General features: G+C 47.3%; 1 protein-coding gene across 1 annotated transcript in view; it reads left to right on the top strand.

Moving 5' to 3' along the window:
- The window catches only part of ERBB3 (erb-b2 receptor tyrosine kinase 3), a 111,834-nt gene that overhangs the window by 63,134 nt on the left and 33,562 nt on the right, over window positions 1–15,138 (top strand). The window contains exons 4-14 of the mRNA XM_053297150.1: window positions 4,234–4,359; window positions 4,875–4,940; window positions 5,813–5,931; window positions 7,782–7,923; window positions 8,809–8,922; window positions 9,301–9,421; window positions 9,851–9,924; window positions 10,459–10,549; window positions 12,277–12,476; window positions 13,857–13,989; window positions 14,094–14,184. Coding sequence (XP_053153125.1) covers window positions 4,234–4,359; window positions 4,875–4,940; window positions 5,813–5,931; window positions 7,782–7,923; window positions 8,809–8,922; window positions 9,301–9,421; window positions 9,851–9,924; window positions 10,459–10,549; window positions 12,277–12,476; window positions 13,857–13,989; window positions 14,094–14,184 — 1,277 coding nt within the window. The remainder of the gene's footprint in view (window positions 1–4,233; window positions 4,360–4,874; window positions 4,941–5,812; window positions 5,932–7,781; window positions 7,924–8,808; window positions 8,923–9,300; window positions 9,422–9,850; window positions 9,925–10,458; window positions 10,550–12,276; window positions 12,477–13,856; window positions 13,990–14,093; window positions 14,185–15,138) is intronic.

Here is a 15,138-nt window from a genome sequence, read left to right as displayed (position 1 = left end):
GCTCAACCGGGTCCCACCGATCGTGAGACCCGGCTCTTTATCTCACCCACAGCCCTCCACCTCTGGCTCTGACTTTACAAGGTCTCCAGGATAGCTGAGAAGAGATAAGTATCAGCCTCTCAAGCTATATTATTTTAAGGCATATAGAAGAACAGGCTCATTTCACATGGGGTTATGAAATCTCATGGCTCCTCTCTGTCCCTTACATATATATTTTACACATGCTATATGGAAGATGCTAAAAGGCATCATCTCATACTGCGCGGGAGAGGGCAATGGTCAACCCCTCCTGTATTCTACATAAGACATTCACAGGGCTTTATGGTTGCCAGGAGTTGACACCAACTCGACAGCACACTTTTACATGTACAGAACTGAGTGAGTGATGAGTGAGTGAGGGGGGCGGATTCATATGTATATTCTTTAAACTAAGGTGTAACATATAAGTGAGATTTGCATTTCACAGCAATTCACTGACCAGCATGAACAACCACCTTCACAAAATTCTTCTTACTCCCCTCTATCTCATCACTGAGACTTACACAAGATCACACACAGGCTTTTTACTATATGCCAATTAGTCTCAAATAAGTACCATCAAGGATCTGTCTTCGCAAAAACTGATGCAAATTATATTTTCCACTTCACTCTAAGCGTGTGTTGAAAAAGTGAGGAGGGGACACACACACTTCTCATTCCTTAGCCACTACAGCTGCAAGTACAAGATAGTGGGTGGATGGGCGGAGGTAAAAAGTTCGCATTAAGTCATCTTGAATATGTGATCCGAGCTGAAATTTGGATCCAGGAGAGAGAGCACGTGCCAGATTTCTAAAAGGCTGTCCTTTATTTGGGGGGCGACATAGCTCTGCAGAATACCCGGGGGGGGGGGAGCTCAAACAGAGGGATGGTGAGTAGTGACCAGCTCATTGACAGCCTCTTTCATGGAAAGGCATTTCAAAAGTAATCTCTTGGCCACAACATGCTTTTTCTCTCTCCCTTAAGTGGCTGGGAAGGGCAGGCTTCATTTCAGATGAGTTTCCCCAAAGGAGGTGCCATAGAATTTGGGCAATTTATGTTCAAACTATTTTGGGGGGAAAGAAGATGGGGAAACCCCACAAACCATTAAAGCCACCCAGAAGCACCTACATGCCCCAGCCTGAGGCAGGGGAAGTGGTGTGGGGGAGAAGGATGAGACAACAAGCTACTGACCTCCCCCCTCGCCTTATTAGCTGCATACAGGAAAGGCAACCAGGATAGGTGGGAGGTTCCCCCCACTCCTCTGTCGTTCTCCCGGAGATTTCACTACACAGGGAACGGAGTGTGCATGAAAAATGGGAAGGGGAAGCACGTGCCGGAGTGGCGGCGGGAAGAAGAAAGGGTGGGGCAGTGAAATGAATGTGGGGCCACAGGATACTCACCCTCTCACTCTCTTTATTTGGAAATATGTATCCAGCACATACATACATCGGTGTTCAGCCCCTCTTCCTCCTCCGTGTCTGGTAGGCTGGTGTTTGGACTTGGGAGTTAGAAAGCTCCCTTTCATGCACCCCCCTCGCGGGCAAGAGCTTATGAGAATTCAGAGGAGGAGGAGCGAACAGCTGGAAGTGGAGTTAAGGAGCTAAGAAAATGCAGACCTTCCCAGCGCAAAGCTCATAATAGATACACAGAGAGGCGCACACGTGTGTGTATGTGTCCAGGGCGGGGCTTCTCCTCCGGCTCCAGCACTCTCTTCTGGATCTGGGGGGTGGTGAGGATGGCGAAGGGGAAAGGGAAGTGTGTTGTTTATGCTACCTACTGACAAGTGTAGCATCATTCTCTCATACTTATCGACAGCCCCTGCCCTACACCAGAATTCTTGCCGCGTTTACTCAAACCGACTTTTCATGACCAATTGGAAAGAGAGGAGGTGGGGCTCTCTGGACAGAGAGAGGAGGAAAAGGGGAGCCGGGCAGCTGGTGCAGGGAGAGCCCAGTGAGCATGGCAGGGCGCACCAGGCGAGGGCACACCGGGGAAATGCCCTGCTGCCCAGTGGGCCAGTCCGGGCCTGCCAGTAGTAATGGGGCAGCAAAAATGGGATGCTATGGAGATTTGCAGAAAGTCTTGTCTGATGTAAGCTCCGATCTGATCTCTAAATGCCTTGTCAAGCTCAAAAAAGTCCTTGCAGGATGATGATGATGATTTTATTATTTATTATTATTTATTCTGTTTCTATACCACTCTTCCAAAAATGGCTCAGGGCACTTTATACAGAGAAATAATACACGAATAAGATGGATCCCTGTCCCCAAAGGCTCACAATCTAAAAGAAACATAAGATAGACACCAGCAACAGTCACTGGGGTGGATAGGGCCAGATTAGAACTCTGGATGGGTAAGGAAGGCCCCTAAACCAGAGACTCACCCTAGAAAGTAAACAGGGGCATGGTCACGAGGAGCCAGGTCAAGAATAATCAAATCACTAGTTCAATCAAGCCAACAAGTACAAAGGGAGAACTAGAGCTAAGATGAGGAGCAGCTGGGGCCAGGATCCAGGAAGACAATCCAACACAAAAGCAGCACCACAACCAGGGCTACGTGGAGTCAAGATCACAAGCAGGTAGACTGTTTACCAGGGAAGGTGGGAGTAAGAACTGGGGGACACGGAGGAGCTGAAGTAAGGCTGGGGTCATGGGCGGCCATACTTATCTTTAGAACTAAGATGAGTGTTCTCCCAACTCAGGGTCCCTGAGGTCCGTTCCTGGCACTTGAGAACCTGATATGCAGTAGCAAAAGATACTGCTTTGTTGACCAAGTAAAGGCAGAACACCAAGCTCCCAATTCAGAGGCTTCCTATTGCCAGCCGTTCGTAAGGGGCATATAATCACCCCTGTTCCCTTCTATGCCTGGAGAGGCTTTGAGGCCTGACCACACAAATAAGCTCACTAGATTCCCAGACCATGAGCCTATGAAAACAGGCCCTCTGCTGGTAAAGATGATGTGCAAAGTCTTGGAAGCTCAGTCTGTTAAGCAGTTTGCTTTTAGAGCCAAAGCTCGAGGGTTCAGCAGATGCACCCTTCCCCACTGGCTGACAGCCTTTGCTGAAGTAGGTGATTGAGAAGAAGCTTGAAGAAAGTTCTGAGATAAGTTGACAAAGGCCACTGAAATGAGAGTGGGACAAGAAGCTGAACCGGGATGATATTTTGGAGCAGGGGGTGGGATGGATGAATAAGAGGCTATACAGGTGAAACTCGGAAAATTAGAATATCGTGCAAAAGTCCATTAATTTCAGTAATGCAAATTAAAAGGTGAAACTGATATATGAGACAGACGCATTACATGCAAAGCGAGATAAGTCAAGCCTTAATTTGTTATAATTGTGATGATCATGGCGTACAGCTCATGAGAACCCCAAATCCACAATCCCAGAAAATTAGAATATTACATGGAACCAAGAAGACAAGGATTGTAGAATAGAACAATATCGGACCTCTGAAAAGTATAAGCATGCATATGTATTCAGTACTTGGTTTGGGCCCCTTTTGCAGCAATTACTGCCTCAATGCGGCGTGGCATGGATGCTATCAGCCTGTGGCACTGATGAGGTATTATGGAAGACCAGGATGCTTCATTAGCGGCCTTCAGCTCTTCTGCATTGTTTGGTCTCATGTCTCTCATCCTTCTCTTGGCAATGCCCCATAGATTCTCTATGGGGTCAGGTCAGGTGAGTTTGCTGGCCAATCAAGCACAGTACACTGTATACTTTTCGGAGGTCCGATATTGTTCTATTCTACAATCCTTGTCTTCTTGGTTCCATGTAATATTCTAATTTTCTGGGATTGTGGATTTGGGGTTTTCATGAGCTGTACGCCATGATCATCACAATTATAACAAATTAAGGCTTGACTTATCTCGCTTTGCATGTAATGCGTCTGTCTCATATATCAGTTTCACCTTTTAATTTGCATTACTGAAATTAATGGACTTTTGCACGATATTCTAATTTTCCGAGTTTCACCTGTATGTACCTCAATGACGGTGAGGATTCTCCCGTACCATTTCTTTTGGGAGTTCATCGAGCACTGACGGGAAAACTGAATCGTCTTGCTTGCCAGTAGAAGACTTGAAGACAGAACCCATGAAGCTGTAAATTACTGAAATTTCAGAGCTCCGCATGTGGCTCTTCCTCACACAAATCCTTTACTTTCTGCTCTCAAGAAAGGACAGTGATCACAGCTCTTTCTTACACTTTTTCAGAAATCCTGTCTGGGGGTGTCTACATTGGAAAGAACAAACAGTTGTGTCACGTTGAGACTGTTAATTGGGGAGACATAATACGGAATACGGAATTCCTTCCAGTGATTCAAGAAAATGGGGAGAAGTGTGAGTATCAGCAGATTGCAGGGTGGGTGCAGTGTGTGTTTTCTCATATGCTCCTGTCATTGGCTCTTCAGTGCTGTATATTCACGCAGGAAGTTTTAAAGGCCATATTCTACCCCAGTGGTTTGGCTTGTCAGGGCAGATCTATGGGTTTTGTAATTGGAGTTTGTCTGCCACTGGATGTAGGACTGCCCCCATTGCCCCACTCGATAGAGTGGCCTTATTACATTTTATCTTCCCAACAACCCTAGAAGGAGGACTAGCCTGACAAATATGACCACCAAAAATACTTTGTAGTAGAAGAGGGATTAGAACCAAGTCTCTAAGATGAAAGTTCAACACTCTGCCCAGTAGATCAAATGAGCTCAGACTGAGCCATTCTAAGTGATGCCTGGATCCTAAGAAATGTCTCTTAAGACATCGAGCATGTGGGAGACAGGCCTATGTATCGGATGCTTTATAAGCTTACCTTGACCAGCCACACTAGTTATGGCTATATATCCTTCTTTCCTGAGCAGGCCTTCCATGCCATGAGAGCTGCAATGGGCACTGCTGGGGTCCTGGAGCCGAAGACTGTCAAAAATGTAAGTATTACAAGGTGGTCTCCATCTGAAGTATGTCTAATCTTTGGATCAGATGCTAGGAGTCAAAGGGCCCTGAGAAGAGTGAAGAGGGGACTGGGTCATCTTAAATGCAGCATATGATAAGTTTAGATTCAGAACTGAAGAGGGAAGGTGTGACGTCTCTTTTAATGATTCTCTCTGAATGCTTAGAATAGGTATTGTAGCGTGTTAACAAGGCAAGTCAGAGGTCAGACAACAGAAGATGCTTTAAGGGACGGAAAAACAGAGAAAAGAGACTGTGTTAATTTAACTCTGATTGTAAGCCGTATCAAATCAAAGCTGTATAAAGAGTTCTGGACTATGTAAACAGTTCTGTATCATTTTTGAATATCTGCCTTTATTAAAAAACAAAATAAAATATCAATCCCACCCTCACTTGGTTTTCCTAATGCCAGAGCACCAATCTAACGCTAATAGCAAGATAGCTACACAACTGTGTGCGTGCATGCAACATACACATGCTATCCTGCCATGGATCTGATCTGATTTCCGTTGTTTGTTTTCTTGGTGCCTGTGCCCAGCTAGTGCAGAAGCACTCGGGCAGCCCCCTGTAATAACACACGTTGTGAAGGTTGGCCTCCATTCCATGAGGAGGGGATCTTGGGCGGCTGCTGTTTGTTTTCGGATTCCCACGAGGGCAACATGTTCTCAGCTCACACTTCTCATGATCATGCCGAAAGGCTTGTGTGAAGGAGGGAGAAGTCTCCATGAAGCGTTGTTTTGTTTTGTTTTTCTAAAATGCAACTAGGGTCTTCAGGGTGGGGTGGAGCTGCTGCCGGAGGGGGTTGCCTGTTGACTGCTTCGCACCAATGACAATTCTCCCTCTGCTACAGTGACCAAGACCATCTGTGCCCCCCAGTGCAATGGCCGCTGCTTTGGCCCCAACCCCAACGAGTGCTGCCATGATGAATGTGCAGGAGGCTGCACTGGGCCTCACCAGACGCAGTGCTTTGTACGTACCCAGCTTCTACTTCACTTGCCCATGAATCTGCTTTGTGTCATGGCTGGGCTGATGTTGAGGAGGGGAAGAGAGGATGATGGAGGGATATTGCATGGAATGGCCAGCTGCCTGTGTTCATGTGGTGGTGGTGGTGGGGGATCAGGGCGCCTCGGAAGACGCATGTTGGCCCTCTCACTCCATGAGGGCTCTCTTCATATAATCATATATGTCCTTCACCATTCCCTGCCATAGCTATGCCAGTTGGGGAGAGGTCATAACTCAGTGGCTGAGCACAGGCACTGAGTGCAGAAAGTCCCGGGTTCACTCCCTGGCATCTCTGGGCAGGGCTTGGAAGGACCCTTGTTTGGGATCCTGGAGAACCACTGGCAGTCAGACGACAACAGTGCTGACCTAGATGAACCTATGCTCTGATTCAGTAAGGCAGCTTGAGATGTTCAACTGCCTGAGTGCTGCCATCTCTCAATAATGCTTGCGTCTCCAAAGATGGACATGCTCTGTGCTACCTGCTGCCTATCCACCCGCTTTTCTTTTGCACTTGCAGCTTGCCAGCTAGCTCACTTGTGCCATCCTTCAGATCTTTTGACTTCCTTTGTACAGCCATGCTATCCCCCCACCCCCTAAACTTGAGTTTCTTCAGAACCTGAATCCCTTGTCCCTTATTTTGTTGTTCCCACATCCAGCTATAAACTTCCTCCTGTCACTGCTTTCAGGGGACCACCTGGAAGGACATGGGAGGTGGTGATGTTGAGACTCTGGGTTTCCACTGAGTGCTCTCTCCAGTGGGATTGGACACAGAACTTCACTGTGTGTGCTGTCAGGAAAGGGACTCTGCCTTTCATCCGGCATACTGGCTAAGAGAACAAGATACAAACCAGGATGCTTCCAGTTTGAATCTTGCTCCTGCCATGAACTCACTAAGTGGCCTCAGAGGCGTTCATACTCATGGACTTCAGGGCCGAAGTCTAGGGCCTCCACACCCCCTGGGGGCCACCAAATCTTCTTTAGTCTGTCCTGGATGGTGTGGTTACAGCACTGGGCAACCGAGTGCTATTGTGACCTGTGCTGGGTGTTTTAGACACACAAGGGGGAGTGGGGGAAGAAATAGGTGGGATGAGAATATGTTAAGTTGCATGTTGAAATGTTTCTGCTAATGCATATTTGCATAAAGAGACCTGTTTTATATTCTTACATTCTTGTGAGTTCAGTTGCTGTATGTGCTTCAAAAACCCACTTGGTAAAAAATACTGCCGTGTGTGTGTGTGTGTGTGTAGGGGGATGATGTTTAACTTGCCGCAAGCAGTGTGGGGGCGGTGGGGGAGCCTCCAAAGTCCCTCCCACTGCTTCCCCCCTGCCCGTGTCCGTTTTAGTCAAATCCCATCGTGGCAGCAGCGTACCTCCCTGTTGCCCCCATTGTTCGGATATGACCGGAAGTATCCGACGCACCTGTGCGCACTGGTTTGGATGCACGCACATCGCGTGCGCCCGCACCCAATGTGCGGGTGGGTGGACATGATATGCACGCGCCTGCACTGGCTGCCCCAGTGGGTTTTGACTGAAATGGACACTGGCAGGAGGAAAGCAGTGGGAGGGGTAAGTGCACCCTCCCCCGCTCTTAAAGCAGCACCTTCGAAACTCCCCTGTCCAGTTCCGTGCACATCGTTAGATGATAATACTAACCTTACAGGGTTGTTTGAAGAAACACATGTGAAGCGGTTTGAATACTTGAAAACACAGTACAAATGCTTATTCTTAATCAAGATTGAGTATGGGGGCTCTTGGCTGGGAATGGTAGGGACCAGGGTCTTGTCTGGTTTCCTCTGACCCTCTTTCTTTCTCCCCAGGCCTGCCGGCACTTCAATGACAGTGGGGCCTGTGAAACACAATGCCCCCAGCCGTTGATCTACAACAAGCTCACCTTCCAGCTAGAGCCCAACCCAGATACCAAATACCAGTATGGTGGCATCTGTGTCAAAAGCTGCCCACGTAAGTCATAGACAGTGGATGTGGCAGTGGTTGGCTCTCACCCAGCTGTTCCTTTGGTTAGAACAGGGCTGCTCAACTTCAGCCCTCCTGCAGATGATGGCCTACAACTCCCATAATCCTTGGCTATTGGCCACTGTGGCTGGGAATTATGGGAATTGTAGTCCAAAAACAGCTGGGGGGCCTAAGTTGAGCAGGCCTGGGTTAGAATATGCCACTTCTTTAAGGTGTGGAAACACCCAACATTGCTTCCGTGTGGTAGAGGGACCAAAATGTTTGTGAGCCTCATTACTATCTGTAATAGCTCCATTGCATGGCAAATACCCATAGCAGCAATGGCTGCCCAGAATGTGTCTACTAGCATGGAGAGCCCTCATGACTGGGCTGTTGCACACACATGAGAGTTCATGGGCTTTTAGCTTTGTGTTGCTCCTTTTTGGTTTTTTTGGTTTTTTGTTTCAGGTGACTTTTCCCAGAACAGGAAGGAGAGAGAGTAATGATAGCTAAAATCTTTACTTTGCATGTTTTAGCCTTGGACTTTTTGTCTTGATTTGTGATGCCTCACTGGGACCAGGTTCCAAAACCTGGCTATATCATCCTCCTATGCTGACTTCTGCTGTTCTAATTCTAATGCTGAAGCAGAAGGAGAGTGGATTCATTGGGGGGAAATCCAGGAGCCCTGGCTCCCAAATATTGTCCTAGTAGATCTCTCTCCAGAGCTGGGGGCCGAAGCCAGGAGTCCTGGCTCCCAAGCCACCCTTTCAGCTCAGTCCCAAAACATCCTCTCCTCTGACATCTAGAAATAACACCCAAGGATTTTCAGCGGCAAGGATGTCCTGTTCTTATTCTTCCCTTGTTATCTTGCACTTCCTTCCACTCTATCTGCAGATAATTTTGTGGTGGATCGGAGCTCATGTGTCCGGACCTGTCCAAATGACAAAATGGAGGTAGAAAAAAATGGCCAGAAGATGTGTGAGCCTTGTGTGGGACTGTGCCCAAAAGGTATGAATGGGATGAACGGCCGTATTGGCTGGCGATATTTTGAAGGCTGATGTTTTGCTTCAGGCAGTGCATTGTCTTGGGGTGACCCTGCTTGTGTGCCCATCACACTTGATGAGGCACATGTGCATTTTATACTTCACAATGCATTCCTTCAGTCCAAGGAGGAAAGTGAGTTTTGACTCTTAATTTGTAACCCATCCCAAACTTTGGGTTGCTTGCCCAGTGCAGAGGGTTGCTTAACCAACCCCCTGCCTCTCCCATCAGCTCTAGGAAAGTGTATGGGATGTGGGAGGTAAAGTTGATATCCCTCATCTCCCTGAACATGATATCCCTCACCTCTCCTGATATCCCTCATCTCTCCTGACCCTGTCTCTCCAGCTTGTGAAGGGACTGGAACTGGAAACAAAGACCAGACAGTGGATTCCAGCAACATTGACCGCTTTGTCAACTGCACCAAGATCTTGGGCAACTTGGACTTTCTTATCACTGGCCTGGAAGGGTAAATATGCAAGAGATATGTGTGTAATGCAAAAACAAAACCCAGCTTCTTGTGGGATGGGGGTGGGTGGATAGAGCGACTAGTAACAGCTACATGGCAATTGCACTATAAAGAGAAACCTCACCCATCAGTGATGCAGCCATTTCTAGGACAAGCGTGATTGATAGCCATGCAGTAGAGAGCATCACTATCTCATAGATTCCCAGTACACGCAGAATTACTGAGATCCTCATCATCTGCCAAAAGACAAACTGAAGGAATTTTGATCTATCTGGGACAGCCAAGATCATGCCTGAGCACAGGAATTTGCTTTTGAGGTTACTGGGTCCTGTTCAGACCTTCGGGTTCTCCTGTAAAGAAGCTCTTGAAGACTATTGTTCCCTTTTGGGTTGGCCATTGGTTCTGATCATCTCGGTTCTCTTCCCCCAGAGACCCATGGCACAACATAACCGCCCTGGACCCAGAGAAACTCAACATCTTCCGAACAGTGCAAGAAATCACAGGTGAGTTCAGATGTCGGAACCCTGGACCACCATGGGTGGAAACAGATTGTTTGTTTTCTAGATTATAAGAAGCTCAACCTTAAAAACTGATTTGTGGCACTGATGGTGAGAAATGGGAGGTTTGAGTGACAGTGCAAGGTTAATGGCTGTTTGGTGTATTAATTATGTTCCTCCTAGGGATAGGCACAGTTTTATATACTTGTATTTTCATTCTTCCCTCTCTCCAGATAACTTAAAGCAGTATACAAGGTTTCTCTCTGTTCATCCTGACAACCACCCTGTGAAGTAGATTAGGCTGAGAGAATAGTGTCTGGCTCAAACTCACTCAGTGTGCTTCATGGCTGAGTGGGGATTTGAACACAAATCTTCCTGGTCCTAGTCTGACACTCTAACCACTACCTGACACTGTCTCTTTCACTCTCTTTTACTTCTTTAATGGTGCTCCTCATACCTGCAACAGGTTTCTCCATCTTTCTTTGCAAGGCTTAGGGAGAGGTGTATCAGAAATCAGAGGTCTTCTGTTCTTGTTCCTAGGTTATTTGAACATCCAGTCATGGCCCAAACATATGCACAACTTCAGTGTCTTCTCCAACCTGGTCACGATTGGTGGACGCAGCCTGTACAAGTAAGAATTATTTCCCTATCAGCCTCTTTTCCCTTGCTCTTGAGACAGGGAAACTATAGGGCCCATCTGTTCTCCTGGAGCTTTCCCAAACAGCAGGCTTTACCATGGGTTTACTGCAAGACTTTTATGCGAGTTGGAAGGTGCCCAAAAAAACTGACGCAAAAAGTGGATTTTTTAAAAAACCCAGCAGAGGCGTATCTAGGGAAAATAGCGCCTAGGGCAAGCACTGAAATTGCGCCCCCCTGCCCAAACATATGACACCCATCTTTCAGATAACTTTACCATAATATCAGCTGAAAAATACAATTCAAGCTCGTTAACCTTTTAATATTTCAAAAGCTATTTAGCTGTGGATGTAGCCAGACCAAAAAGTGCTGGAAAACTACAAATGTCAGTATGCTGGGGCTCATGAAATACCCAAATACTATGTGGAGGCGTACTTGGAAAACTAAACAGAAGTGCCTGTCTAATTCTCTACTATGCATTGTAGCATCCCTATTACATAAGTTTTAAAAATAAATGGAGAATTTGACTTTTCCCAGATACTCTGAAAATAATTAAAGGATATGCAGAGTAAACGGTGTCACTTTCTCTCACTTTCATGAGAGAAAGAGAGCAAGAAACTTCCAGTGGGCTTTAATACTAAGGATCTCACACTGATTCAAAACAAACTCACCATTAATAGCCATATTATTAAGACATCACATTTAACTCACTTATCACAAGAAGCAAAGTAAGAGCAAATGAATACAATCGTAGCTCATAAGCTTCAGCTCATTATTCACAAGCCCTGATTCTCTGTACATAGTGCCGAACTGAATATATGTGCAGTGACTTATATTATAGTATATTAAATTAAAAAAAATACATGTAACCCCTTCGGGGGCCTCCTAAAGTCTGTGGGGTGGGTCTGCAAAGGTTCCCCCTCCACTCGCTGGCCTCTAGGGCTTTGCAGGGACCATTTGAGCATGTGCGGTGGCCATTTTAAAATATATATGTATTTAAATGGCCGCTGAAAACAAAATGGCTACCATGCATGCTTAAATGGCCTCTGCGAGGCCTGGCATGGCCTAGGGCCTCACAGAGGCCATTTGAGCATGCACAGTGGCCATTTTGTTTTCGGTGGTCATTTTTATTTATTTATTTAATTTTTAAGAGTGGCACCCCCTTCAAGTGGCGCCCGGAGCACGTGCCCTGCCTGCCCTACCATAGATACACCCCTGAACCCCAGATATAAATCAGGCTACATTCTCACACGCAGTGAAAACCTGAATTGTGTGTGAAGTTCTCCCTGATACCTCGTAGGTACTTTGAGGTAAATCTGGCCAAAATGTGAACAACACCCCCCACACACACACCAGTTCCGAAGGAGATACAGGCTAAAAGCCAGGTGTGGAAAACTTCCTGGTGATGTCTACAGCCTACCTACACAGAATAGACACTGTGGGCAAGCAAGTTCATCTGAGAAACCATGATGGCAGTGGTGGTTGAATCTAGATCATCTCCCCACACACATGGACCCTACCCTATATGCTGCGCAGGGGTTAGACCACATAATTTGGTTTGGACCTTGATCAGCCATTTGCCTTGCTCTTGTCACAGAGGCACAGAGTTCTGCACAACTCCATGCTTCCATACTAAAGAAATAACTCTTCCTTGGTTTCCCAGACGGAAAGCATTGCTCTGTTCCTTTTCCCGAGGCTGACTTTGGCTTCTGCTTTTCCTAGCCGTGGTTTCTCGTTGCTGATTATGAAAAACACAAATGTGACCTCACTGGGCTTCCGCTCGCTTCGGGAGATCAGTGCTGGCAAGGTCTACATCACTGAGAACAGGCAACTTTGCTATTATCACACTATCAACTGGGCATCTCTCTCACACCAGCGCCTGGCCCTTGAAATCAAGAATAATAAACCTCGCAACCGATGCAGTGAGTATGATGGCAGAAGGGGAGGGTTTAATAGACCCTGGGGGCTGGTAGACATGGCATTTTGGTGCCTGCCTTACTAGGCTTCACTCATGTGAACAAAAGGAAGCAGCACTAGGTGCTTTTGTAGAATTTATTCAGGAGCACGGCTCATCTCTGTACTGTTCGTGCACACCAGCATTCAGTAGATATAAATCCCCCACTTTTTCCTCACAGGAAAAATTCTGCAGGGATATTCCAGATTTCTCTTCTCCACATTCTTCTAAAGAGGGAGCAACTCCTCTCTCTATGGTGGACAGAAGCACCGTGGGAAGGGGAGAAGTGGACTCTAATCTGATAACGTTCACACAAAGTGGAGTCCAAAGTGGAGTACATGCTCCTTCTTGCTCCCCCTTCACATATACCCATGCATGCACATACATGCACACACATCCCCATGCACCCCTAGTGGTGTGGGAGCTGCTTTCCATAATGCAATTCCATGCTGCAGCGGAATATTTGTGAATATTTCCGACCACATGGATGGGGCCAGTCACATGGGTCTTTCACACACAACTGGCACCCTCTCTCCTATCTGTTGGCACCAGTAAGATGTTTGAAATCCCGTAGCATGTCCAGTTTTATACAAGCTGCCCATTGCACCCAACTGCTTTGGTTTAGGCTGCTCACTGTGACAGCAGAGTCACAAGGCAAAAGGAAGTCAGAGGAGTTTTTCTGGCTGGCCAGGTCCACAGTGACATGGGAGCAGATGCCCCACTTGCTGCTGAGTGATGCTTGCAGATCATGGGCTATGAGCATGCTAGATGTTAGTCCTGATAATCAGGTTGCTTGTGTGCAATGAATGATGATGGGCAGACAGTTCCAGGAAATGGGACTGTTGCCATTCTCAAGGGATGGTGGGTATAAAGCAAAAATTAATCTAGGACCTTTCCCTTGCTCACAGGTGGGTCAAGGAGATATAGAGGAACATAGGAAGCTGCCATATACTGAGCCAGACCATAGGTCCATCTAGCTCAGTATTGTCTACACAGACTGGCAGCGGCTTTTCCAAGGTTGCAGGCAGGAATCTCTCTTAGCCCTATCTTGGAGATGCTGCCAGGGAGGGAACTTGGAACCTTCTGCTCTTCCCAGAGCGGCTCCATCCCCTGAGGGGAATATCTTACAATGCTCACACATCAAGTCTCCCATTCATATGCAACCAGGGCAGACCCTGCTTAGCTAAGGGTACATGCTTGTTTCCACAAAACCAGCTCTCCTCTCCCCACAAGACCAACTCTCCTCTCTTGGGGCTGAAGGCATTTCTCATCTAGGCAGTGTATGATCTCCGCTGCAAAATGGGGCCCTGGTCCCACTTGTGACCCACTCACTCTCTTTCTCTCCCAGTGCAAGAGGGCAAAGTCTGTGATCCTCTTTGCTCCACCGATGGCTGTTGGGGCCCTGGCCCGGACCAGTGTGTCTCCTGCCGCAACTACAGCCGTGAAGGGATCTGTGTTGATTCCTGCAACTTCTTTGAGGGGTAAGAACAGCCCACCATGGGCTCTTGTTTCCTGTTCTCCTTCCCATTCTATCCTGGTCCCAGGGGTTTGTAACGTCTTTCCCTTCCTCCTTTGCTACATGTAGGGAGGTTCGAGATTTTGTAGAAGGTGGCGCGTGCTTCCCATGCCATCCACAGTGCCAGAAGATCGAAGGTGGCCTAACCTGCAATGGATTGGTATGGCAATGGCACATAGATTTTATGGGGGTGGGGAACAGAGATGTGTGTGTTTTGTTTAGATATTGATTTACAATATTTGTATCTTACTTCGCCACATGTTTGAAGCAGTTCGTGATGTCCAAATAATTTAAAATAGCTGCCCTTTAGCTAAACATTCTTCCTGTACAGACGTAGCCTTTCCTGAAGGCCAAGAGAGTAATGTTCAAGTGAACTGCCTTCAAGAGGTCATTTCACAACCCTGAGAACACAGCAGCAAAGGCCTTGCTACTGTAGGTGATAGTAAGAGTCTGGGAGTCAGAACTCAGAACTGAGAGTAAGAGTCTGAGTCAGAACTCAGAGCAGAGTCTGAGTTCAACAGCTGCTGGGGTTCATGAGGAGAAAGTTGGTCTCTGTGTGGGAACGTAGGAAGCTGCCTTCACCGAGTCAGACCATTGGTCCATCTAGCTCAGTATTATCTATACAGACTGGAAGTGGCTTCTCAAAGGTTGCAGACAAAAGTCTTTCTCAGCCCTGTCTTGGAGATGCCAGGAAGGGAACCTGGGACCTTCTTCATGCCAGCATGCAGATGCTCTTCCCAGCACGGCCCCATTCCCTAAGGGGAATATTTTACAGAGCTGACCTGTTGTGTCCCATTCAAATTCAAACCAGGGTAGGCCCTGCTTAGCAAAGGGGACAATTCATGCTTGCTCCCTCAAGACCAGCTCTCCCGGGTCACTGGAACAGAGCCCTCTCCACTGCACGACCGGCTGGTTCAGAACGGCTTTGTTCTCCCTTTGCTCCAGTCCAACTGTTCCAAACAGTCACTTGGGACGGCATTGTTAGGGGTGGCGCTCACCTTGCAGTACAACGTGGCCGAGGAAAGTGGACGTGGAGCGGCACACTCAGTTGTAGAGAGCTACGCTGTCGGAGAAATGCACCCAGGCCACCATGCAATATTGCAGGGCACTGTTG

This window comes from Hemicordylus capensis, chromosome 2 (assembly GCF_027244095.1).
Source record: "Hemicordylus capensis ecotype Gifberg chromosome 2, rHemCap1.1.pri, whole genome shotgun sequence".
NCBI lineage: Eukaryota > Metazoa > Chordata > Lepidosauria > Squamata > Cordylidae > Hemicordylus > Hemicordylus capensis.
The sequence above is the reverse complement of the archived record's forward strand: the minus strand, read 5'-3'. Positions and strand labels throughout refer to the sequence as shown.